Source organism: Protopterus annectens, chromosome 1.part0, assembly GCF_019279795.1.
Source record: "Protopterus annectens isolate FY-2018-M chromosome 1.part0, PAN1.0, whole genome shotgun sequence".
NCBI classification, from domain to species: domain Eukaryota; kingdom Metazoa; phylum Chordata; order Ceratodontiformes; family Protopteridae; genus Protopterus; species Protopterus annectens.
The window spans coordinates 841644971-841671795 of record NC_056725.1 but is presented as its reverse complement, the minus strand read 5'-3'; the positions used below and the strand labels follow the sequence as shown (position 1 = coordinate 841671795).

The following is a 26825-nucleotide window of genomic DNA, read 5'->3' as shown; positions in this document are numbered from 1 at the left end:
CCCACAGGGTTCAGTCCTGGGCCCCCTCTTGTTCGGCATCTACTTTTCAGAAGTGCAGGCAAACATAGGAGGATTGTGGCTGACAAAGTTTGCAGATGACTGCAAACTGGACGCCATAGTTGAAAATCCATCAGACACAGATATCCTTCAGAGAGGTCTCATAGAAACGGATAACTGGTGCCAGAGCCATGGCCTTAAGCTAAACGCCAAAAAATGTATAGTCATACCCTTTGGTAAAAACAAGGTAACCCCAAGTTACCACATAGGTGGCAATCCATTAAGCACAGAAGAGGTTATCAGGGACCTGGAGACCCAAGTTGACAGTAACCTTTCTTTTGACACTCACATTGCCAAAGTGGTTAGGAGGACCTTCTACATTGCCAACCTGATTATGAAGGGATTCACATCCAGATCAAGGGAGGTCATTGTTCCCCTGTACTCTTCACTTATCAGACCAATGATCGAGTACAATGCCCCATTCGGAATGTATCTTACCCGACACCTGCAGCAATTGGAAAGACCCCAAAAGTTCCTCACCAAAAGGATAAAGGGGCTCAAAAATATGCCATATGCTGCCCGACTGAAGAAACTCCAGCTCTATTCAGTCACATACCGTCTGCTCAGAGGTGACCTGTGCCTGACATACAAGGCCATGTCCAACCCGGAATTAATGGACATGCTCCACCGCAAAAAATCCAAATCCACCAGAGCCACAAGAGCAAGACACTTAAACCTCAACACGGATATAAATAGGACGTGCTGGAGGGACAGATTCATCACCCAGAGACTCCCTATGCTGTGGAACAGAATCCCGGTCCATGTGAGACAGAGCACCTCGCTGGCTCTGTTCAAGAGGAATCTTGACCAGTGGATGGGAGATCGTAGGTTTACCCTGGGGATCATCTCTGTATCACTGCTGGACAAAGGCACGGCAAACTAATGGGTATAGTATTCTTCAACCTAAGGGGTGGTGAAAGCCACACAACTCTGGCTAGGCTTATAAATGTCCTAGGGCAGATAGCCTAGTATGAACCTATGAAATGAAATGTTATCCTTGAAACCTGTGCTAAAATTGAGATCTGCTAAATTATAGTATTTTTTATAACAATATTATATTTATATTTACATTTAACTTTCAAATAATTTAATGTTTTATTTATATATTGCATATGTAAGCATTTCATGGTTCATTTTTATATAATAATTTTTAACAAGATGAACATACATTTAATTTAATTTCCACTAGATGGTGCTATTTCATTTAGATTCAGTTTAGCTTTACGTCAAAAAAAACATTTTAGAAGCATTTCAGGTTTGTGTTTGTAATATCTATATGAAACTTTCTATATATATTTTTAAACAAAGTTTATATTTGAAGTATTTTACACAACAAAAAATATATATACATATTTATTTATTTGGTTTTAACATTCAGATTCACTTACCTTTAAAGTCCACGTGTTTCAATGCATTTTACATGTTTAATTGAATTTGTTTATTCATTGGTTCATTTGAACTAGATTAGTTTATTTACTCATCAAAGAAAGAGAGGTTAGGTATCTGATGAAGTTATTTTGATGAAAACGTATGTGGATTTACTTGTACAGCATTACTGTGCTGCTGTGAGTTCGTTTGCTGTGCTGTTGTGATATCGTTTGCTGTGGATTTATTTGTGCTTGTGTCCATTAAAGAAGTTGTCAGTTTGCTGAGCTCCGTGTGCACCTTATTTCAGGTTTAATGGTTCTCCACTGTCCTTTTCTTGGCACTAGGAAAAATCTGGAGAAGAATCCTCATTCCATAAACTGGGGTTGGCCTGGTTTCTAAGGTGCCATGGGACTGTAGTTCTAGAAGGATGGGAGGAAGCTTTAACTGGCTGTGGAACGGAGGTGGAATGCCGCTAAAGGGAGGTTCACAGGTTCATAGGTAATTACTAAGCTAGCTGCTATGTGGGCCATTTTAAGCCTTGCCAATTTCCCTTTTTGTGCTGAAAATAACCTATCCCATTTGGTTACATACTGGCTTTAATAATTTCATGGTCGATAATTATACAGTACCCCTAATGAGAATAACTAGGATAATACCATACATAATTTGAAGGGACATATGCATGGTATAAAGCATTTAGGAGCTGCATCTGCCCATTAGTAGTACAGAGGGCAGTACTGGGGTAAATTTTGTTTCCTATCCACATACCTAAGCTGCACTTGAAAACAGACAGGGATGAACTCTCTTTTATGTAGATGGGGAGTCTGTTCCATTGCAGCAATATCTTCTGCGAAAAATACCTGTCACTCCAAACTGTTCTGTTAATGTTGCAGAAGAGGTTTAGATCCCTAGACAGAGCATTTCTGATGCCATTTGACTTGCCAATGTGCAGTAAATCCATCAGTAATGGGTCAGAGAATGCCTTGTATGCCAGACACAGGTTACACCACTTAGCAGTCTGTAGGACACAGAGTATAATGACAGAAATTTCAGTTGGTTGGTCCATGTAAGATGTATTATTTAGGCCTTGTATCCTTTTAGTAAAGGCATCTCTGTGGGCGTTCCAGCTGCTGCATGTGTCTGGACAGATACATGCCAAAGGGGGCATTTTATTCAATGCTTGGCCTAATGAGGGCTGAGTAATGGGGTACAATGACATACATGGATATAGAAAATCCCCTTGTTTTTAAGCTGTGCAATATAGGAGGACTTTCTTATAAAAATAGACACATGTTGGTCAAAAGTTAGGTCACCGTTCACATAAGCTCCCAAATCCCAAACAACTGGGTCAACTCTTAGGGATGAACTGCCAATGTGGTAGCCACCTGGGGTAGATGACTTCCCAAAGGAGGGTCCTTCCAGGACATACTGTCAACTTTTTTGGTGATAGTGTGTACCAATTTGTCTGTGGTAATCTCTTCCCAATATGTAGTGGAAAGAGTGAGTCTTTTTGACAGGGTAAGGATAGGACCAAGGGGGAGGAGGGCATTGATAAAATAATCACAGAGACTTATCTGCGAGGGGAGGCCTTCTATATCTGGGGTCCCTTTCAGGCTTTTCTGGAAATATTTTTCTGTTTTTTTTTAACTGTGTGTGTGTGTGTGTGTGTGTGTGTTTACGAGAAAGGCCTACGTTCCCTTCTAACAAAGAAGTAGGCTTAGCTGGGTAACTCCTCTGGTATCTAGGCAAAGTAAGAATGATCTATTTGCAGTCCTTCATAGTCTTAGCTCGCTCCTGCAAGGTTTTGAATAAGCTATCTTGCCTGTGGACCAAACAAAAATAGAAGTTATGTTCTTACCATAACGTTCCATGTTAGTTGTCTTCTTCTCACCTTCTTTCTTGCTGGATGGGTTTGGAGCCGACCTCGGCCACTCTAAAGCTCGAGAGTTGGTTCCACCGGCTCGAGGCCCCCTTATATCCCACAATGCTAGGCGTGAATTACCTCAGATCTCGTTTGTGAGCTAGGCCCAGCTAAAAATACAACCAGGAAAAAACTGGAAAAGAGTCCACCTCTATAAACAAAGGGAAGGAGAAAAGGTGACCTAAGCCTGATCTAGGAAAATATGCACAGCAGAGCATATACCTATCGCAAAGAGGTGGTAGAAAGAGAGGTCACAATCAAACTCCTCTAGGTCTGTCCAGGCCAGGGGGAAGGAGGGTGGGACGCAAGAAAGAAGGCGAGAAGAAGACAACTAACATGGAACGTTATGGTAAGAACATAACTTCTATATGTTAAGTTGTCTATCTCGCCTTCATTCTTGCTGGATGGGACCGCGTCCCTAGCACCTTGTCCCGGGTGGCCTAACGGAACAGACTCTTGAGAACAGTGGAACCAAAGTTAGCTCTATGCCTAGAAGCTAAATCCAACTTATAATGTGAAATGAAAGTGTGAGGAGTAGCCCAAGTAGCCGCTGCACAAATGGTGTCAATAGGCAGTCTGTCTTGGAAGGCTATAGAAGTAGCCAAAGCTCTGGTGGAATGGGCTTTAGGTTTGTTAGGCAGCTTTTGGTGTCTTATTTCATAGACAATGGAAATTAGAGATGTTAGCCATCTAGATAGTGATACCTTGGAAACAGAAAGTCCCTTTCTGCCTTCTGCATAAGAGACAAACAGCTGGTCAGATTTTCTGAATTGTTTGGTTCTATCCAAATAGTACCTTAACTGACTATGAACATCTAGCCAATGCAATTTTTGTTCAGACCTATTAGAATATTCTGGTAAAAACACAGGGAGGTCAATGCTTTGATTTAGGTTAGGCCGAGGCTATTTTAGGTAAAAGGACGGGTTGGTTCGTAAGGATACCCTGTCCTTATGGAACAACAGATAAGGAGGTCGACAGCTGAGTGCATGAAGTTCTGAAACTCTTCTAGCTGAAGTAATACCTACCAGAAAGAGAGTCTTCCATGATAGCAGTTTTAAAGAACAGGAAGCTGCAGGTTCGAAAGGGGAAAGAATTAAGGAACTGAGAACTAAATTTAGGTCCCAAGGAGGAGGAGGATTTCTTATAGGAGGTCTGAGTAGAAAAACTCCCTTCAAAAAGGCTTTGCAAAGCTTGTGGGACATTATGGCAGACTCTGAAATGCCCACATGAAAGTTAGAAATAGCTGCCAATTGAACTTTAAGAGTAGAAGGAGATGAACCTGCATGGAAGAGTTCAGCTAGAAAATCAAGGACTATTTGGATGGAAGCCGTGAAAGGATCTATGTCCCTTCCTTGAGCCCAATAGGCGAAACGTTTCCACTTACTCAGATAAATCTTTCGAGTGGAAGATTTATGGGAAGCTATCAAAATATCTCGAACAGAGTGAGATATTTGAGGAAGCCTGGCTAAGGTTGGAATTGGAGGAACCAAGCAGTGAGGTTCAGAGAGGGGAGGGAGAGATGAAACTGACCCGACTGATGGATCAAAAGATCTGGAACTAGGTCCAGATGCCAAGGTTGCTCCAACAGAAATTGATGTAGAAAGGGGAACCAAACCTGTCGAGGCCAGTAAGGAGCAATGAGGATCAAGGAGGCCTTCTGAGCGATAGCTTTCTGTATCACTTGAGAGATTAGTGGGAAGGGAGGAAATGCATACAGAAGTCCCCGGGGCCAAACTTGGACTAGAGCGTCTCTGCTGGGCTGGCCTGGTAACGGGAATAGGGTGAAATAATCTTTGCACTTGCTGTTTTGGGGAGTAGCAAAAAGGTCGCAGCAAGGCTGACCCCACTTGAGAAAAATTTCTCTCACAACAGAGTCTTTCAGAGACCACTCGTGAGGCATGAGGATAGCTCTGCTCAACTTGTCCACGATTTGATTGGATTTCCCGGGGATGTGCGTTGCTATCAGAAACCGCTGAGAAGAAATCGCCCATTGCCACAGTCTGAGTGCTTCTCGACATAGGGGATAGGACCTGGTTCCGCCTTGTTTGTTGATATACCACACTACAGACATATTGTCCGTCTGGATTGCTATCGTTCCCAAGGGAAGAGAGTCTTGAAGGGCTTGCAACGCAAAAAGCACTGCTCTCATCTCTAGAACATTTATGTGCAAGTGGCATTCGTCTGGTTGCCATGTGCCCTGGACAGTTCTGCCCTGATAATGTCCCCCCCACCCGATCAGGGAGGCGTCCGTTGTCAGAGTAGCAACCGGAGGGGAAGGAACAAAGGGTCTTCCCAAGAAGAGCTGAGGGGAAGACATCCTCCACAGATGATGATTCCTGCATGTTTGCGTAATCATAATGGTGTGGGACATCGGAAGTTGCTGGTATGACCATTGTGTGAAGAGCATCCATTGAAGGATTCTCATGTGGAATCTGGCTAATGGAAGCAGAGGTATGGCAGCCGCCATAATCCCCAATACTTTCAGAACTAACCTGGCTTTGACTCTGTTGCTGCTGAAGAGGAGCGAGACCAGTTTGTGTATGTCTGTTATTCTCTGATCTGTTAGTCTCGCAGACATGTTGACTGTGTCTAGATTTGCGCCTATGAAGGTAATAGTACGACAAGGCGACAAAACAGACTTTTCGCAATTTATTGAAATGCCTAAGTTTTGACAAATGCGAAAGGTGTAGTCCCTGGCCATTAGAAGAAGATGCTTGGTGGGAGCTGTGAGGAGCCAGTCATCCAAATATGGAAACACCTGGAATCCTTGACGTCTCAGGTGAGAAGCTACCACTGCCATGCATTTGGTAAACACCGGGGCAGTGGTGAGACCAAAGGGCAGGGCCCTGAATTGAAAATGACTGGTTCCCAGCCTGAAGCGGAGGAACCTTCTGGAGCGTCTGTTCATTTTTGTGATAGTACGCATCCTGAAGGTCTATAGAGCACATCCAGTTTTCCTTTCCCAATAGGGAAGGATGGACTGTAGCGTGACCATCCGAAATCTTGTTTTCTTGACCGACTTGTTCAAGATATTGCGCTCCAAAATTGGTCTCCAGTCCCCTGTTTTCTTTCGGACTAAAAACAACCTGGAGTAGCTTCCGGATCCTTGCTGGTCTGCTGGAACTGGCTGAATTGCTCTTTTGCAAGCAGCTTTGAAATTTCCAAAGCTGCAAGATCCCTTTGAGCGGTGGAACATCTGGAAGGGATTTTTGATCGGTTTGGAATGCGAACGAAGGGAATGGAATAGCCTTCGGAAATGATGGACTGTACCCACTTGTCTGGAGTTAGGGATAGCCAGGCTTCTGGGTACAGTGACAATCTTCCCCGACTGCCTCGAAGGTGGACAGTCGGGCAACACCTCAGGGATGCTGAAAGGGCTTATCGGAAAAGGTTTCTCGATTGCCCTGGTTCTGCGGACCCCTCTGCCTCTGGGGCGTCTACCATTATTGTTCCCTCCTCTGCCTCTGGAGGGAACCGACTCTGTCGTCAGGCAAATTCCCTTGAGATTGTTTGGAACCACATTTTCCCACTTTCCTGGCCTTTGGGGTAAGGTCTAGAAGGAGTAGAAAAACGGACTCCGACGGCAGATAGAGTTTTGCCATCCGTCTCGCACCTAGTCAAGGTTTCTTTCACTTGAGGACCAAAGAGAGATGATCCATCAAACGGGGAATTAGTGAAAGACGTTTTAAAGGGGTCCGCAAAATTGCATAGTCGCATCCAGGCATGCCGGTGTAAGGCAACACCTGTCCCTGCGGCTCTACTCGCTCCATCAGCCGCATATGAAAGGAGGCGCATGGAGTAGTTAGCTATCGAATTCAGGGTAGTCAGCTGGGTGTTCATTTTGTCCTGAAAATCTGCAGCTATAGGATCCTTCAACATCTCACTCGCTTCCTTGATCAAGTCTCTCTGGAGACGGGTGAAATGGCATAGGTAGTTCAGCGAACGCATTGCAAAGGTCGCTGACGAAAACATCCGCTTCCCATACCTGTCCATAGACCTAGATTCTTTGTTAGGGGGATGAACAGGCACTGAAGGATCAGCTAGTTCCTTCTTGGTGGCAGCAGCTACCACCATAGCATCCACAGTAACACCTTTGGTCAGAAATTGTTTGTCAGTTGGTGCTGTTATAAATTTAGAAGGTCTCCTGGGGTAGGGTCCACTGAGTCAGGAGCCGTCCAGGCTTTCTTTGCCACCACCTGCATGAGGGGATCAAAGGGGGGGACACCCAGGAGGTGGAAGGGCGAGAGCCAAATGCCTCAAGATACACAGATTCATCCTCCGAAGGGTTAAGGGCTGGCCAATTTCCCCTCTGTTTCAGGATCTCTAGAATATCCGCAAAGGAGACATCTTCAGAAGGGGAACGGGGGGAACCCTCGGAATCCTCTAAATCTGTGTCAGAGGTGACAGACTCAGGTGAGTCTATGTGCTTCCTCTTACACTGTCTCTTCCTAGGGGGCTCCCCTGCCAATTCAGGGGAGGCCTCGGAAGAGGATGAGATCCCCACAGGGGATTCTTGAGGAGCTGGCTCTCTGCGGTCTGGGATGAGGGAGTGAGTAGACATAACCTGAGGCACCGAAGAGGGAGGGACGGACGGAGCCGACTGTGGAGTTGAACAAGGTTCCAACACTCTCCGCATGACCTCGAACGCACCCCTGTCAAGCAGAGCCAGAGGTCCCCGCTCCGAGAAGCTGAGAACCTCCCTCGGCACCGACAGAGATGGCTCCGAGGCCGATGTCGGAGCCGAACTCACCAGCGCCGAAGCACCGAGAGGGAGAGGGGGGTCGGACAAGGGTCCGATGCCACTCACCCCCTCGGAGCCGACGAGGGAAGTCCGGCGCCGAGATTCTTCAAAAGAAGAAATCGGAGCCGAAGACAAATGTATCGGCTCCGACGCTACCACAGTCTCGGTTCAGAGATGCCCCGGCTCCGAGCTCAAAGGAGTCAGAGGAGGAATATTTAGAGGAATAGGTTGAGGCATCGACTGATGAGTCGGGCTCTGAAGCATTTGGGCCAGTGCCTTGGACTTTAGAAGTCGACTCACTACCCTCTGGAGGTCATGATCCGAGAGCCTCGATGACCTGGAGGAGTGAGATCTGTGGCTCCGTTCAGACAGCAAGGGAGACGCTGGAGCCGAATGAACGGAGCCAAGGGATGGTGACCTCGACCTCTTTCTAGATGTCGGCTCCGATGGTCTGATCGGAGCCGACCCAGGAATCTCCAATACCTCGGCTCCAGCCGGAGCCGAGGGAACCACAGAAACTGTAGTCAAAGACTCATCGGCTCCAGCCGGAGCCGATATAGCAGTAGGCTTCGAAGCCTTAGGCCTCGACTCAGAAACTGGAGTCGAGGTCTTAGAAGCCTTGGAAGGTTTTCCCGATGAAGCAGTTAGGGAACCTTCAGGCTTGAGCAAACCTCTTAGGATGAGTTTGTTCTTTCTTTCCTGCAGGACTCTGGGGCTGAAGCCATGGCATACAGCACAAGAGTCCAGCAGGTGTAAAGGTCCCAGGCAGTACACACAAGAAGTGTGACCGTCTGTCACACACCGATTACACTATCAGAAAAAGGTAAATTAACTAAAAGCTAAAGAAATTAGTTATTTATATAAAATAAATCCCTACAAAACACATACACACCACTATTAGGGATAGAGGGCCCGAAGGCCTAAGGAAAGAACTTAACAGTTCTTGTGGGAAGGGGCTGGATAAGGGTAGAAAGGATAATATCCACTACACTATAGCTAAAGAAGAAAAAGCTAAGCTAAAAAGGGGTTTAAATAGTTTTTAAGACTGATCTAATACCACTGACCTGAGCCGGTAGAAAAAACAACACCTCGATCGCTGTAGCGGCAAACGAGATCTGAGGTAATTCACGCCTAGCATTGTGGGATATAAGGGGGGCCTCGAGCCGGTGGAACCAACTCTCGAGCTTTAGAGTGGCCGAGTTGGAGCCGAGGTCGGCTCCGAACCCATCCAGCAAGAATGAAGGCGAGATAGACAACTTAACATGGTCCTGTTAAGAGGGGAATTTAGGAGTTTAGCCTTAACATCTTCTGACAGGGGCTGACTATGCAACCAGGCGCATCTTTGAATGACTGAACCAGTAGCAGCTACCCTGGAAGAGACCTCAACAGCACCATAGCTGCATTTTATACTATTCCTAGCCACTTGAGTGGCCTGATTTACCAAGAGCAAAACCTGTTCCTTGGAGACTATTCTTGACATATCATTCACAGCTTTGTTCAAATTGTTAAGGATGTACGAGAAATATTTGGTCTGATAATTAATGACCGTGAAGGTCAAGGTAAAAGTATAGATCTTTTTCCCCTACCTATCCATAGCCCCGCTGTCCCTGTCAGATGGCTAAGGCAACAGCAGTAGGGTCAGCTAAAGGATTCTTAAAAAGAAACGAGATCACTTGTAGCCTTGTAGAATCTACCTGGCCTTTTGAGAGCTGGGAGTTAGGAGTCAGGAGTAGTACATGTGAAGGCATCCAAGAAGGCTTCCAAGATTGGACAGATGGTGGAAGGTGCTGGAATGCCCACTTCCAACAGACTGTAGTATTTCCTTTTGTGCATCAGTCATTTGCTTAGACTCTCACTCAAAATGCTTCATCATATTTATAATGGTCTCTCTGAAGAATGCTTCTTTCACAGGAGAATCAGGAGAGAGGAAGTCCTCATTGTCAGAGGGCACCTGGCCAGGAAAGTGAATTTGAGAGAAGTAACCTAAGGAATGGTCTTCATAATCTGAGGCCTCCTTCAAAGAAGAAAAAGAAGATTCAACAGTAATTTTCTGTGGAGTGGGTGGAGGAGCTGAAAAGGACGGAATTTTAAGGGCCATAATGGCCTTGAATAGGCCCTGAGAAAAGTCTACCCACTCCTCCTCCTCCTCATAAGGGACAGGGGAGGAAACAAGTTTAGTCTTTTGTTGCTTTTTCTTTGAAGTGACAGCTGCTTCAATCGAACGTGGAGGATCTGACCCCTGATGTACTTCAATCAGCTTGCTAAGAATCTCTTCCCATACTAAAATTTGCAGGATGCCTTCTGGTCCCATTGAGATAAAGATTTGTGGGGTTTCCTCTTCTCAATTGCAGTAGCAGTCTCTTCGGACAAGTGGCCCTCCGACACCATAATGGCCAATGGAGTCCAAATAGAAGGCAGTCTTGAGGTAGAGTGAGACTTTCTGTGGGTCTCTGCAGGTATGTTGGAGTCAGGCTGGGCAGACTGAGAATTAGGTCTAGCCATTTTGAGTTTTTTTCTTAGGCGAGGAAGATATGTCGGGTGTGAAGGATCTGCCATCGCAGACTGGGCAAAATATTTCAGTCGTTGGGTCTCTGAATGTGTTCAAAGACGACAAATGGGAACAAGGCTTGTAGTTGTGTTCTGCTCCTAAGCAAAAAAAAAAGTAGTTAGGTAGTGAGATCGGAGGTCTTTGTAGGCATCTGCCTATGCACTCGCAGTTATCCATCCTAGTGGACATCTAAACAACAAAGCAAAAAAAGTTTAAACAAGGAAGGCAAGTTCTCCAACAGGGCATTGGGAAGATTTAGGCTTTCATATCCTGGACAAATGTCAACAATGAAAACCCATCTGTTCGGAATACTGCAACAGTGATCTTAGTCAGGACATCCACTGCAGCCTAGGCCAAAAAGGGGTCACTACCACAATCTTTGGAGAGTCCTTCTATATCTTTAGAAGAATCCAGGCTATGCACAGAATGAGTGGAAAAGCATACAGGAACATTCCTGTCCATGGGAATGAGAAGGCATCTGTCTTCCAGGCCTATTTGGAACGAATCCTGGAGCAGAATTTCTTTAGCTGTCTGGACAGTAGGCAAATAGATCTACTTGAGGTGTTTCCCACACTAGGTTCAATTCTTGGAAGACCCCAGGTGAAGCTTCCATTTGAGGATCTTTCATGGTCCTACTTTCTTGTCTACATATTCTATCAGAACAAAACTTTGTAGTAAAGTCAGCCATTATATCAAGTCTGCAAAGTGGGTAAAGCTCTGACACTTTCCTGTTTATATGCCACTTCATTGCAATGTTGCCTGTGAAAAATTGCAGAGGCCACAGAGATCAGACCAGTTATGATTTAGGAATTTCAAAGCACTGATGACCGCCAACATCTCTGACATTTGTGGGCTTCAATCTGTCTCATTTATTCCACATACCTACCATTTTTCGCCCCTTCTGAAATGGTTCCCCAAGCCAGGTCTAAATCATTAGTTGTGACAGAGGTATCTTATAAATGCCTGGCCCTCAATGTCCTATTTGGATGTAGAACTTCATTGCTCTTTTGGGAAAACTTGGCTAGGCTTAGAAAGGCCTCTTGGGTCGTTAGCCTAGTAACAGTTTATGAACCTATGAAGGCTGAGGGAATGAAATCCTGGACTAAACTATGGAACTCTTAAATGGCCCACTGTGTGCCCACTGCCACATTACAGAGTAATTTTTCTTATACACACTAGAAAAACTACAGTAAAAGTAAAACTTTTATTAAAGAAAAATCAAAACTGGCAACTAGCACCTTGGTACTGCCTTCAAGATTAAAGAATTAGTGATGCAACAACTATTTATAGCTCCACTAGATTCCAGGATACATTGGTAAATTGGAATATAGGAAGAAAAATTACTTGAATGATGCACTAGCAATTTTTTTGAATGATACCCCATCAAGGCTATCAACTCAGCAGAGTAAACATTTAATTCTAGATTTTGGTGACAATAACAAATGTTGATGTGACTCTCCGAACCCATGAAAAAGGGATTTTATGATGATGATGACAATGTCAATTTGGCACATTTGCGAAAGCTCTTCTCTCTCTCTTTGCTTTTATCCTGTTTATCCCTAAAACAAACCACTAACATGTACTTACAAGTGTCCACAACCATACTAACTGCAACAGAAATAATAATAGAAAATCTGTATCTCCCATTTTTTATGAATGGACCTATACCCAAACTCGTAGAGTAACAATAAGAGAAAAAAAAAGAAACATGTATCAGTTACTACAATTACCAAATTCCCACAGATGGCTTTTTGCCTTTTTGGCTAAGAAGCAAGAGTAATGCAGAATACCAAATAATCAAAGGAGCACTTAGCTACTATGTACATGTGATCTGTGGACATAAGAGCCATGAGAAATTATGTGAGAGAACATTCTTAAAGGAGCTTGAGGTTAGGAGCTACAGCATTGCCAAACTGAATCAGATCAGTGACTTCAGACTCAACAGTTTGATAAGACGGACAGGACGATAAGAATAGAGTGGCTTATATAAAAAGGACAGAGATCAATACTGATACAAAATATGCTGTAAACATTCGGCTATTTCCTTTAAAAATCAAGATATTTTGCTTTCAAAAGAAAAGCTGTAGCTATAAAAAAAAAGCTGCAGTGAATCGAAGATGACAACTTAAAAGACTGTTATAAAAAAAGCTGCATTACTTTTCTCAATTCATTGTTTAAAAAATATCAAAACAAATCCATATTAAGAAAAACTGTAACTACTCTCTGGAGTAAATATGGTCACATAAAAAGGAAAGTGCAGTTGTGTACACTTACCATAAATGTAGATGTTCGAGTGCATTCACTGTTGCAGTGCTGACTTGTGGGATTTCTTACTGTGGAAGCCCTTGGCCGTCCCAAGTACCAGAGTAAAAATCTCCCTCCTCCTATGGCCGATGGATGTTCTATCCTGACATCAGTATGTTTGGGTATAAAGGGAGCCAGATGCCATGACATCAATTTTTTCTTGTCTCCATAAAGGTAGGAACCCCCAGGATAAACCATAAGCTAGGGTCGAAGGTAGAAAAAGGGCCCTGGAGGGACAACACCCAGGGGGTCTTTTGGTTAATGAAGAAGATAGAAGCAAACTATTACTGTAGGCAAAGGGGAAGGAGGTAGGGAAACAAGACTGCAACAGTGAATATACTTGAACATCTACATTTATGGCAAGTGTACACAACTGTACTATGCTCATGTTTCACTGCTGTGGTTCTGACTTGTGAGATGATTCCCAAAGCTGAGATGAGGGTGAAAGGAAGATTATGAGGAACAGAGGATGGCAGTGGCAAATCCTGCTTTAGACTTGGAGAAGGCTGATAAATGGTAGTGTTTGATAAAGGTATGCACAGATGACCAGGCAGCAGCTTCCAAAATGTCTTTGGTAGGTACGCCTTTCAGGAAGGCAGCAAAGGTAGCAGTGGCCCTAGTAGAGTGACTCCTGACAGCTTTGGGTGTTTTTTTTTTTTACCATGATGGGTGCAATGAAAGGAAGTACAGTGAGAGATCCACTTGGAAATGGTCTGTTTGGAAAGTGGTTTCCCCTTCAGAGCCAATGGCAAAGGACACAGAGAGTTGGTCTGATTTTCTTTTCTGAGAGACTCAGTTCTGTCAAGATAGTAGTAGCGCTGTCTTGTGCACTTTCAAGGAATGAAGGATTCTCTCCCCCTGGTTCTGAGGCTTGGAGAAGAAGGTGGGCAAGTGTATAGCTTGATTCAAGGATGTGTCTGTGACCACCTTGGGTAAATAGGATGGATTAGTCTTGAGTGATACTCTGTCTGGGTGGAACATGAGAAATGGCTCCACTGCCATGAGAGCTTGCAGCTCAGAGACCCTCCTAGCTTTGGTGATGGCCAGTAAAAGGGCAGTTTTCCAAGTTAAGAATTTTAATTCAGCAGAAGCTGTCAGTTCAAAGGAGGACAGTGTCAATTTTTCCATAACATAATTGAGGTCCCATGGAGGTGTGAGTTGTCTACTGGGAGATCTGATGTGAATCACTCCCCTAAGGAATTATTTCATCAGGTGGTGGGAAAAGATAGGAGGAAGAATAGGGATGTTGTGGCCTGAAACGGCAGAGGTATGAATTTTGATGAAAGAAAAGGATAGGCCTCTGTCAGCCAGGGTAGCCAGGTAATTTAAAATGGCAGAGATATTGGCTGAGTTAGGATTGAGGCCTTGCTCCTGACACCAAATGGAGTGAGGTAATTTTCCACTTGGCTTACCATGGTTTCCTAATAATAGGCCTTCTAGCCTCCTTGAGAATGTCTTGAACTTGTCTGCTTTGGGTATGCTCAGAGGTGGATGGAATTATCCAGGCTAAGAGTCTGCAGGTTGAGATGCACGATCCTCCTCCTGTCCTGAGTCAAAAGGTCCACTCTCTGAGGTAACTGCCATGGCTTTTTGATGGTTAAACTTAGTAGCAGAGGATACCAGTGCTGTGGAAGAAGAAGCGGGGGGATGCATAAAGGAATAGGTGGCTCCAAAGGAAGGAGAAAGCATCTGTCTTCCAGGCTGTGGGTAGTTTGCTCCTGGAACTGAATCTTTTCAGTTGAGCATTTTCTTTAGTGGCAGAGAGGTCTATCTGTGGGGATCCCCATTTCTGGACTATGCTGAGAAATGGTTCCTGATGCAGATGCCACTTGTTGGGATCCATCAGGTGTCTGCTGAGATGATGAGTGTTTTGAGTCCCTGGAAGGTACTGTGCCATGAGGTGCAACGCCAGAGTGTGAGCTGTCTCTCAGACCTGCATAGCTAGTCAATAAAGAGGGTCAGAGTGAGTGCCTCCTTGTTTCTTTATGTACCATGACTGCAATATTGTCTGTTTTGCCTAGCAGGACCCCTGGTTTCCATTGTTCTTTGAAAGCTAGTAAGCCATTTTGAACTGCCATCAGTTCTTTCCAATCTATGTGCTCATCTCTAAAGTGAATTTTCCATCTACCCTGGGATTGAAGGTGTTGGAAATGAGCCCCCCAGGCTTTCTCTGAAGCATTTGTGGTGAAAGTTTGGCCCTGAGGGGTCAAACTGAATGGGAGACCCAGGTTCTGGGTACATGTTTGTGTCCACCATGCAAATTCCTCCTTGAGGCGAGGGATCAGTTGAATTTGTCTCCAGGGACTGTGAGTTTGAGTGCTGGTACCACAGATCCTTGAGGTAACAGTGGAGCTTCCTCATGTGTAGCCTGGCCAGGGGGATCATTAAGATACAAGATGCCATGTAGCCTAATGCTCAGAGGAATTTCCCGGCTGACGGTCATTCTTTGTATAATGTTTTGGAAGTACTGAGTTAGGAAGGAGAACTTTTCTGGAGGGAGGAAGGAAGGCCTTTTGAAGGGAGGAATTCAGAACAGCCCCCAGGAAAGCTATCTTGGTGGATAGGTCTGTGTTTGATTTGTGATGATTTGTGGTGAACCCCAAGGAGGTGAGGCAGTACTGACTGAAGGCCAGATGCTTGAGGAGCTTTGACAGACTTGTGGCTTGAATGAGGCAGTTGTCTAGATAGGGGGTAAATCTGGATCCCTCTTGTTCTGCAGAAGGCGATCACAGGAGCTAAATGCTTTGTGAAGACCCTAGGAGCACTTGACAAGCCAAACGCCAGTGCAGAGAACTGAAAGTGACTGGTACCTGCTCTGAAACAAAGAACACTTCTGCAAGATTCCTCTATACGAATGTGCAAGTAAGCATCTTTTAGGTCTAAGGTGACCATTAAGGCCTGAGGGGCTATCATGGGAAGATGTTTTTGAAGAGTCAACATTTTGAATTTTGGTACCAGCAGGGACTGAGGGTGGACAAGACTAGAATAGGGCACAGAGAGCCTTCCTTTCTGGAAACCACAAATAGCCTGGTGTAGAATCCCTTCCCTTTTGGTGTTCTGGTACTGGTTCCACTGAGCCCTGTGAGCACAGGCTGTAAATCTGAGAAAGGGCCTCTGCTCTTTGATTTTGTGGAAAATCTGGGTATCTTAATGGCTCTTTGAAAGTGAGCCTGTAAACATCTGAGATAACATTCAGGACCACTTGTGTGAAGTAACGGGAGATCAATTCTCTTTGAACAGGGATAATCTTCCTCCTATCATTTTTAGACAGGGTGGAGGGTAGGGGAAAGTAAGAGTCATTGCTGCCCTCTGCTGGGCCCTGTGGATTAGAATTCCCTTGCCAGGAGCTTTCTGAGGACCACTATCTAGGCCCTTTGTGATTGCTGCTGCCTTTTAGGCCTTTCCCTCCTGGGTTTCATTTGGATGCTTTTTGATTGAGTGGGAAAGGCCAGTGTTTAGTGGAAAAATTCCTACTAAACCTACGAGGCTGAACTTGGAGGAAGTCCTTGACAGTTTGCATAGATTTTGCTTCATCTTCCATCTTTTTGAGCACTGCGTCAGCATTTGGGCCAGAGAGAAAGTCCTTATCCAGGGGTGCATTTAGAAGTTTGGATTTAAGATGGTCTGGTAGGGTCTGTTCCCTATGCCAAGCATGTTTTCTAATGACAGAGCCAGATAGAGCAGCTCAGACAGAGGCCTCCACAGCATCACAGCCGCAATGGCAAAGGTCCAACAATTCCTTGGAAATGTTCTTGTCCTCCAGGTAGGATATCCTTTGCTTCATTTGATCTAAAATACTGTGTTGGTATCTTAAAATATGAAACTGGCAGTTAAGGGCCCTCATGGCTACAGTAGTAAAAGTGTAGACTTTTTTTTTTTTTTTTTTTTTTTTTTTTTACCAAACCTATCAAGGGGCCCTGCTTTCTTTGACAGCAGGTAAAGTTTTTTTTTGAAGAGATGGCTCTTGCTCCCTTGGGACCTGGAGTGACAACCTCTGGATCAGCAGAGGGGTTCCTGAAGAGGTATTTATGTGAGTCTAGCGCCTTGCAAAACCTGTCTGGTTTTCGAGGGGCTGGAGTTACAGAATCTGGATTCTGGGATGAATCCATAAAAACATCCTCTATCACCTCTAATATAGAAAGAATAGTCAAAGGTTTGTGTTCCGGCAGATCAAGGAACTCCCTAACCCTCTTTCTAGATTGTGGGTATTCCCATGCCTCCCACTAGAAATGTTCCCTCATGGCATAGAATGTTTCCCCAAAAGTGATATCTGAAGGAGGTGAAGCCGAAGCCAGATTCTCTTCAGAATCTGAATCTTCAAAAGAAGTAAAGAAAGGCCCCTCCCTCAAGGACAGACTCCTCCTGATCAGAATTCTCAACTGAATCAGGAGGTTCAGAGGAAACTTCAGGGGTAGGGTCCCTCTTCTTTTTCCTTGGGGATGACCCCAAAGGGGGTTGCCTAGCTATGACTAAGGAGATAAGGTCCTCAACTAACCTGCCCAGGTCTTGCTGATGCTGTAGTGCGTGGGAGCCGGTAGGCCTAGGCATACAACCTGAGGTAGAAGCCTTATTAGAGGTAGCTCTGGCCTTAGGCCTAAGTACATCCGCAATCCTGACGCCTGTCTTTTTGTAAGGAAGAACTGATGCAGGCTCACACCTCAAAGTAATGTCACTGGCAAAAGATCACTCTTTGGAAGCCGAGGTCTGGTCTGCTGAGTGACTCCAGACCCGACCGATGAATTGAAAGCCAAAACCTGTTTAGAAGTTGAAGAACCTGACAGCATGTCAGACTCTGTACGGGTCTCGACAGAGGCCTATGCCACCACCTCGGTCACAGAAGAGTGCTGCAAAAGTACCTTGGCTTCCTCAGCAATAATGAGCCTGGGGGGGGGGGGGGGTAGTGAATGGTTGTCATCTGAGGCCCTATGCTTGGGTCTTTTATCTTTGTCCTTCCTATGCTTAGGGAGCTCAACCTTGGGACGATCAGTGGATGCCATTGGACAATGCAAAGTAGATGTCAGACTAAAATCCCTAGCTAAGATTTTGGCCCTACACCTAATAGTCCTAGAATTGAAACAGGTGCAAAAATGGCAACTAGGGACGTTATGATCTGGGCTTAGGCAGGTAGCACACAACGTATGAAAGTCTCAGTGTGGGACTTTGCTTACTTATTTGACATAGGTTAAAGCAAGAAAAAGAGCTCCCCAGCAAGGTACTTAGCTTTCTGATGACTTCTCTCTCTGGTGCGGACCGACATACACTGAAACACTGCTTCAGGCACTGATGGCAAGAAAAGACTGATGTCATGGTGTCTGCTCGCTCCCTTTATACCCAAATGTACTGACATCAGGATAGGACACCTGCCAGTCTTAGGAGTGCAATTTTTACTCTGGTAGTCAGGCCAACAAAGGGCTTCCCACAGCATGAAATCCCACAAGTCAGGACTGCAACAGTGAAATACAAAGAACATCCACCCTCTTCAGCAGACTGAGCATCATTTCAAATTGTGGTATTCTCAAAATCTATACTCTGCTTGAATGACGGCCTTAGCAGAGTCTTCTGTAAGGAAATGTGTGTGCAGGTAATTCTGAATTGAAATGGATATGGCATGTATCCATTACAATGGGAATGCTATTTTATCTGTAGAAGACGCTACTTTCTAGATACCACTTTCAAGACTCTGGTCAGGCAGTGAGTACATGTTGTCTTCTATTCATTTTAAAATTAAGTTATATAAAAGCTTAATAATCTCAACTGCAAACTGAAGTAGTACACGTTTATTAGCTTTGTCTATTACTATATTACAAGCACAGAGAATGAAAATTCTTGAGGGGGAATTTGCTTCCCACAGGTGACAATTACTTTAACAAACATTTCAGATTCATAATCAGATATTGGCTAAAATAGTGCTCTACAGGAAAATGCTCTATAGAGTACTTATCCTGACTTCTGGAAGCTAGTATGCAAGCACGGTTCATAAGGTGTCGTCCAAGGCTCAGGGGGGAAGGCAAAACTGGGGAAGTCAGGCTTCCTGCAGGCAGGAATCCAAAAGTCAGCACTGCAGTAGTGAACAGTAAGATAAAATCTAGAACATTCTTGTTGGACCATCTGCTTACCATAACCGATTATTAAAAGAACAAGTGCATTTCAGTACAGACAAAAGAGCTACAAACCTACTTCAGCTGAATTATAAAGAATCCACAGTTGCTTCAATTTTAAAATTCAGTATTAAAAAAATGGTTACACAAAAATGGGCCCTGACTACAATAATTAACTACCGAAAGAAAAACTTTCATCTTATCAAACAAATCTTAATATACTTAAAACATTCTTGACTCAGTTTTAAATATTTGCAAGCTCTTTTCTTAAAATACTATCCATTTATAATACATTAGCCAAACTCAACATCACATCTCATTTAATAAAGTTTAAAAAGTTAAATGTTGAATAACTCACCGCCCAAAGCATGCTCGGTCATACTGAGGCACAATGACTCCAGTGTAGGATTAATTTCAAGGTCTGTCCCCATAACTTGGCAGTCTAGCGGCAAAAATCAGAGATATAAGATGCACAAATTAGAATGAAGGCTCAAAATTATTCATGCTACCAGAAACTAAACAATGAAAACAAGGCACCTTGCTTGCACAGACTTGAGCTAATCATCAATCTATGATGGCTCAGCCATGTTGCTTCTGCCTCTTTGTAGAACTCATTAATATTAATTTCAGGAAACACGTAGCTTGAAGTGTCAGATTTGGCTTTTTCAAACATGCCCAATAAAAACAGAAAAAAAAATCAGTACACTAAGGAAATTACAGTTGTGTACCTACCATAAATGTAGATGTCCGAGTGTATTCACTGTTGCAGTCATTACACTTGGGTTATCCTGCTGGCAGGCTACCTGCAGTCAGCCTGAATTCCAAAGTCTTGGTCCGGCGTCGGTTGCTGTCGCCTCTTCCCTGACGCCAGTGTGCCAGGGGTATAAAAGATGCAGCAGACGCCATTTTCTTCAGTTTTTCTTGCCCCAGATGTCAGGTGCCCCCAAATTGGTAGGCTAAAAATTTATGCCAATAAGTATGCATGCAATAACATAAACATTTCCTTCATCTACAAGCAAGTACACCACATAGGTTGTATAGGATAGAGAAGTACAGACAAGTCCCAGCAAATAAAAGGGGGATGGTGGGTAACCTGGACTTCAACAGTGAATACACTCGAACATCTACATTTATGGAAGGGACACAACTGTACTATGTTCATCGTGTTTCACTGTTGCAGTCATTACACTTGGGTTGAATCCCAAAGCTGAGGTAGGGTGGCTGGGTCTAAATAGGATTAAGAGAGGCTATAAGGCCCTGCAGAACTGCAGTGGCAAAGCCTGCTCTGGATTTAGAGTAGAGAGGTAAATGGTAATGCTTGGTGAAAGTGTGCACTGAACTCCAAGTTGCAGCCTCTAAAATGTATTTTTGGTTGGTACCCCTCTGAGGAAGGCTGCTGAAGTGGCTGCTGCTCTGGTAGAATGTGGCCTAATGCCCTTAGGGATTGATTTGTCATGTTGTGAATAACAGAATCGAATGCAGTGGCCTATCCATTTCGAAATAGTCTGCTTTGAGATAGCCTTTCCCTGTGATCCTGCAGCATATGCCACTAAAAGTTGCTCAGTCTTTCTGAAAGCCTTAGTTCTGTCCAAGTAGAAGCATAGCTGTCTGTGTATGTCCAATGAATGCAGGAGTCTCTCACCCTTATTCTGTGGGTTTGGATAAAAAGTAGGCAAATTAATGGTCTGGTTAAGGGCCACACTGGACACTACCTTAGGCATAAATGTCGGGTTCGTCCTCAGTGAAACGCTGTCTGGATGGAAAATGATAAAAGGTTGCACAGCCATGAGTGCCTGTAACTGTGAGACTCGTCTTGCAGAGGTTATTGTTAGGAGCAGAGCTGTTTTCCGAGATAAGAACTTTATTTCAGCTGTATTGGCTGGCTCAAAAGGCGGCAGTGAGAATTTTTCCAAGACATAATTGAGATCCCATGCAGGTATTGGTGCTCTCCTTGGAGGTCTTATGTTTTTGGCCCCTCTGAGGTACTGTCTTAGCAACGGATGTGAAAATATTGGTGGTTCCGTATTATAATGAGCTGAAATGGCAGAGGCATGGATTTTAATTGATGAAAAGGATAGGCCTTTGTCTAGCATCTCAGTTAGGTATTGTAAAATCTGAGGAATATTTGGTACAAATGTGTCAATTCCTTGTGCCTGGTTCCAAGCACAGAATCTTTTCCATTTTTCTGCATAAGATTTTCTGGTACTGGGCCTCCTGGCCTCCAAAATAACATCCATCACTGCTTTAGAGAGAGCTGAATGGCTACATTATCCGCCATGCTGCCAGATTTAGGGTTCTGAGTTGGCTGCGCAAAATTGTTTCGTTGGGTCAGTAAATGAGGAATTAGAGGCAATGTCCAGGCTGGGCCTAGAGACAAGCTCTTTAGGATTGGATACCAGTGCTGGCGGGGCCAGTCTGGAGCAATCAGAATCATTTTTGGCTTCTCTTGTCTGACCTTTAGGAGTACTTTGGGGAGGAGAGGCAGAGGAGGAAAGGCATATACTGTTAGGGTTTTCCAGCTGAATGATAGAGCATCCACTTTCCATGCTTGCTTGTGATAAGTCCTTGAGCAGAATCTCTGTAGTTGGCAGTTGTGAGGGGAGGCAAATAGATCTATGTCTGGGCATTCCCATTTCTTTATTATCATGCGGAAGACTTGTGGATCCAGTTTCCACTCATGGGGATCCATGAGGTTTCTGCTTAGTTCATCTGCCAGCGTATTTTTCTTTCCTGGCAGGAATTGTGCTTGCAGATGTACTTGATAAGTCAATGCTGTGTCCCACAAAGTCATGGCTTGTCTGCAGAGGGGGAAGGAATGTGTACCTCCCTGTTTGTTTATGTACAACATGACTGTAATATTGTCCGTCCTGATCAGTAGTTGTCCTGGATGGAGTAAATCCTTGAAAGCTGTCAGGGCATTCTGAACAGCTAGCATCTCTTTTTGATTGATATGAAGATGCCTTTGGCTTGTGGGCCATGTGTCCTGAATAAATTTTCCTGCCATGTGGGCACCCCAGGCATAATCTGATGCATCTGTTGTTATTGACTGCCTGGCTGTGGGTAGGGCGAATGGCTGTCCCTTGTTGTGATGACAGGCCTGCGTCCACCATCGAAACTCCTGTTGCAGGCAAGGAATGAGGGTAATTAATGTTTCCAGGCTGTGACAATATTGAGTCCAAACACTTTTTAGATACCATTGTAGTTTCCTCATATGCAATCTGGTATATGGAATTAGCAGAATGCAGGATGCCATGAAGCCCAAAGCCTGCAGAATTTTTTTTGCAGATAACTGGGTCTTTGTTGCCAACATTTTGAAGTAAGAAGTCAGTTGCCTTTGCTTGTCTGGCGCGAGATAAGCCATCTGGGCAGTTGTATTTAAGCTTGCACCCAGGAATATTATCTCTTGAGAGGGTACTAGTTTTGATTTCTTTTCGTTTACTGTGTACCCTAGGCAAATTAGTAATCTTTTTACAAATGCCAGATGCTTTAGGAGAATGTCCTTGTTCTCTGCTTGAATAAGGCAATCATCGAAGTAGGGATATATTTCAATTCCTCTTTGTCTGCAAAACGCAATTACTGGTGCCAGGCATTTTGTGAATACCCTGGCTGCAGTAAATAAGCCAAAGGGAAGTGCAGAGAATTGGTAGTGCATTGAGCCAGCTAGGAATCTGAGGCATCTCCTGCAAGATTGTCTGACTGGAATATGCAGGTATGCCTCTTTTAGATCCAAAGTTACCAGCCAAGCCTCCTTGCCCAGCATGGGCAGGAGCTGCTGCAGAGTCAACATTTTGAATTTTGGAACGTCCAGAAATGTGTTTAGAATAGACGGGTCCAGTATTGGTCTCCAGGCTTTGTCTTTTCTGGGTACCAAGAAAAGTCTTCAGTAAAATCCTTGTCCCTGCTCTTGCTGTGGTACTTGCTGAATGGCCCTCATGTCCAAGAGGGATGAAACTTGTTTTTGTGCCTCTGCCCATTGATTATGTGGCAGATTGGCATACCTTTTGCCCTTGGCAGGGTGTGAAAGTGGAACCTGTAGCCCTGGGACACTATATTCAGGACCCATTTGTCCTGGGTGATCATGTGCCAATTTTGAGAAAAAAGTGCTAGTTTTCCCCCTAAGGGAGCTGCCAACAGATAAGTGCTCGGTGCTGGCAGAGGAAAGTCATTGGGACTGTTTCCTGTGTGGCTGTGATTTATCTTCACCGCTTTTGGAGGTAGAAGCACCCACTGTTTAGGCCTGTATGAGCCCTGGGGCTGAGATCTGCCTCTGGGGCGTCTGTATCTGCCTCTTTGTGGCCTGTCTGACACTGGAAAGGACCATTTCTTTGTAGGCCAGTTCCTGCTAAATCTGGGTGGCTGTACCTGTAAGAAATCCTTTACTGTTTGCATAGATTTCACTTTGTCCTCCATTTTCTTGAACACCGCCTCTGCTTTAACACCAAATAAAGTATCATGCTGTAATGGGGTATCTAATAATTTTGCTTTAACATGATCAGGCAGAATTTGTTCCTTTAGCCAAGCATGCCTCCTAATGACAGAACCCGTAACTGCAGCCCTGCAAGAGGCCTCCAGAGAATCAAAACCACATTGCAATGTATGCTTTCCCACTTGTTCAGTTGCATGCAATAAATCCTGCATTTCTTTATTTTCTGCACAATCAAAATTTGACATTTTCTGTTTTAGCAGTGACATTAAGTATTGCTGATATTTAAGCATATGAAATTGACAATTTAAAGCCCTCACAGCCAAAGTAGCAGAAGTGTAAACCTTTTTTCCCCATCTGTCTAGTGCCCTTGAATCTTTATCAGAGGGGGTAGGTTTTTTTGCAGTAGAAGCCTTGACCCCTTTTGGACCCTGAGAAATAGTTTCTGGGTCAGCAGCAGGGTTTTTATAAAGACATTTATGTGAATCTGGAACCCTGTAGTATCTGTCTGGTTTAACAGGGGCAGGAGGTAAAGAGTCAGGAGAAAGTCCGGACTCTGAAAATACATCACCTACAATGTCTAACACAGGAGGAATAGCCAGAGGCCTGTGCTGAGGTAGTAAAAGAAAATCTCTAAGCCTTTTCTTAGATTCTGAGTAGTCTTTGCTCTCCCAGTGGAAGTGCTCCCTCATGGTATGCAGAGTTTCCCCAAAAGAATAATCCTCAGGAGGTGAGGCTGAAGGGATAGATTCTTCAGCATCAGATCCTTGTAAGGAGCAAGAGAGAATTCCTGTTCAGAAGAGGAGTCAGAGGAAATGGAAACCTGATCTGAAGATTCATACTCTGTCTCTTGCCTAGGCCTCTTGTCAGGAGGGGGATGGGAACCCCTGATCAAGGTAATTAGGTCTTCGGCCATTTTGAACATCTGTTTTTTAGGCATGGGAGTCTGTCCTGGAGAATGCTGTACTTGTTTCTTTGTCTTTAGAACTGCTTTAGTCTTTGCTTTGGAAGCTGAAGTAGGCTTAACATATAACTGTGTAGGTCGGAAAAAGTACAGTTTTGTACCTACCATAAATGTAGATGTCCGAACTGGATAGCATCTGCAGTCATAACAAGTGGGTTGTCCTGTTGTCAGGCAGCCCTGCAGTCGGCCGGATTCCAAAGTCCGGGTCCGGCTTCGGCTGATGTCGCACTCCACCCGACGTCATCTCTGTTGGTCTTCGGGTATAAAAGCATCAGCCGACGCCATTTTCCTCAGTGTTTCTTGCCCCAGATGCCAGTAGCCCTCTTGCAGGGTAAAATTTGGATAGATGCCAATGTTTCCAAATAGATAGAGGTAAACACAACAATAAGCATATATGTACATATATACAAACAAATACACCAAAAGACTCGCCCCCCCAACAGCTAGCTATTAGGAGGGTAAACACCCTAGGAGTACCACAGAGGGAAGGAGGGAGGGTAATCCTGACTGCAGATGCTATCCAGTTCGGACATCTACATTTATGGTAGGTACAAAACTGTACTATGTCCTTCATGGATGCATCTGCAGTCATAACAAGTGGGTAGAATACCATAGCCAACTAGGGAGGAGGATAAAGGTAGATTATGGTGTGTTTAGGATCCCTTGCAGTACAGCAGTGGCAAACCCTGCTCGGGATCTGGAATAAAGAGGCAAATTATAATGCTTGGCAAATGTATGCACGGAGGTCCAAGTAGCCGCCTCAATAATGTCTTTGGTTGCCACTCCTCGTAAGAAGGCTGTGGTAGTGGCTGTTGCCCTTGTAGAATGAGGTCTTATGTTCTGTGGAATTGGTTTTCCATGGAAGGAGTAACAGTATCGTATGCAATTTCCTATCCATTTGGAGATTGTCTGTTTGGAAATAGCTTTTCCTTCCCTTCCTGTTGCATAGGCTACAAAAAGTTGGTCAGTCTTTCTGCTATTTTTTGTTCTGTCCAAGTAGTAGCGTAGCTGTCTATGTACATCCAAGGTATGCAGTATTCTTTACCCTCTGTTTTGTGGGTTGGGAAAGAAGGTAGGTAGGTGGATTGCCTGGTTTAAAGATACTCTGGATACCACCTTAGGCATAAATGTAGGATTAGTCCTCAAGGACACTATCTTGGTGGAAGATTAGGAAGGGTTGCACTGCCATTAAGGCCTGTAGTTCTGAAACCCTCCTTGCTGAAGTAATTGCCAGTAGGAAAGCAGTTTTCCATGACAGGTGTTGTAGGTCTGCTGTTGCTGCTGGTTCAAAGGGTGCTAGTGTCAACTTTTCTAGCACAAAGTTTAAGTCCCAAGCTGGTAATGGTGGTTTCCTTGGAGGTTTTACATTCTTGATTCCTCTGAGGAACTGCCTGAGCAAAGGGTGCGAAAAACAGGTGGATCAAAGCTGTATTCTGCTGAAATAGCTGATGCATGTATCTTGATGGAGGAGTAGGACAGGCCTGAATGAAGAAGTTCGCCAGATACTCCAGAATGTTAGGCATATCTATGTTTGACACATCTTTTCCTCTTTCGTACTCCAAATGACAAACCTTTTCCATTTTCCAGCATAGTTCTTTCTTGTTGAAGGTCTGCGTGCTTCAAGAATAATGTCTTTAACTCTTTGGGAAAGTTCTGGATTAGCTGCTGCTATGTGATGTTCCATGCAGTCAGTTGCAGCGTTTTAGGTTTGGATGTATGATGCTGTAGTTGTTCTGAGTTAACATCAAAGGCATCAGGGTATTGGCCACATGTTGTTCGAGACATGCTCTTCAGTAGTGGGTACCAGTGTTGTCTTGGCCAGTTTGGGGCTATCAGGATTATCCTTGGACGTTCTTCCTTGATTTTTAGTAGTACCTTGTGTATCAAAGGAAGAGGTGGGAATGCATATGCTGTTAGGCCTTTCCAGTTGAAGGAGAGTGAGTCCACTTTCCATGCTAGTGGGTGGAATGTCCTTGTGCAGAATTTTTGAGCTGGTGATTGAGAGGTGATGCGAATAGGTCTATCTGTGGCATTCCCCATTTCTTTGAGATGGTCTTGAAGATGTCCGGGTGCAGCTTCCATTCGTGGGCATCCGAAGTGGTTCTGCTTAGTATGTCTGCTAGAGTATTGTCTTTCCCCGGTACAAATATTGCCTGTAACTGAATGTTGTAGCTGAGTGCCAGGGTCCACAGCTCCAAGGTCATTCTGCATAGGGGGTATGAATGAGTGCCTCCCTGTTTGTTGATGTACCACATGACTGTGGTGTTGTCTGTCCTTATCATCAACTGGCCCTCTTTGAGGAATGGTTTGAACTTTTGGATTGCCAGTTTTACTGCCAGCATTTCTTTTAGATTGATGTGCAGGTGAAGTTGATCCTGTGTCCACAATCCTTGCACGCATT

At 44.4% G+C, this 26825-nt stretch overlaps 1 protein-coding gene across 1 annotated transcript in view; it reads right to left on the bottom strand.

The window, feature by feature from the left end:
- SAMD4B (sterile alpha motif domain containing 4B) overlaps window positions 1–26825 on the bottom strand; it is a gene marked incomplete in the record, with an annotated part of 1390985 nt that overhangs the window by 116683 nt on the left and 1247477 nt on the right. Inside the window, 1 exon segment of the mRNA XM_044063650.1 lies at window positions 19396–19479. Within this exon segment, the coding sequence (XP_043919585.1) occupies window positions 19396–19479 (84 nt within the window).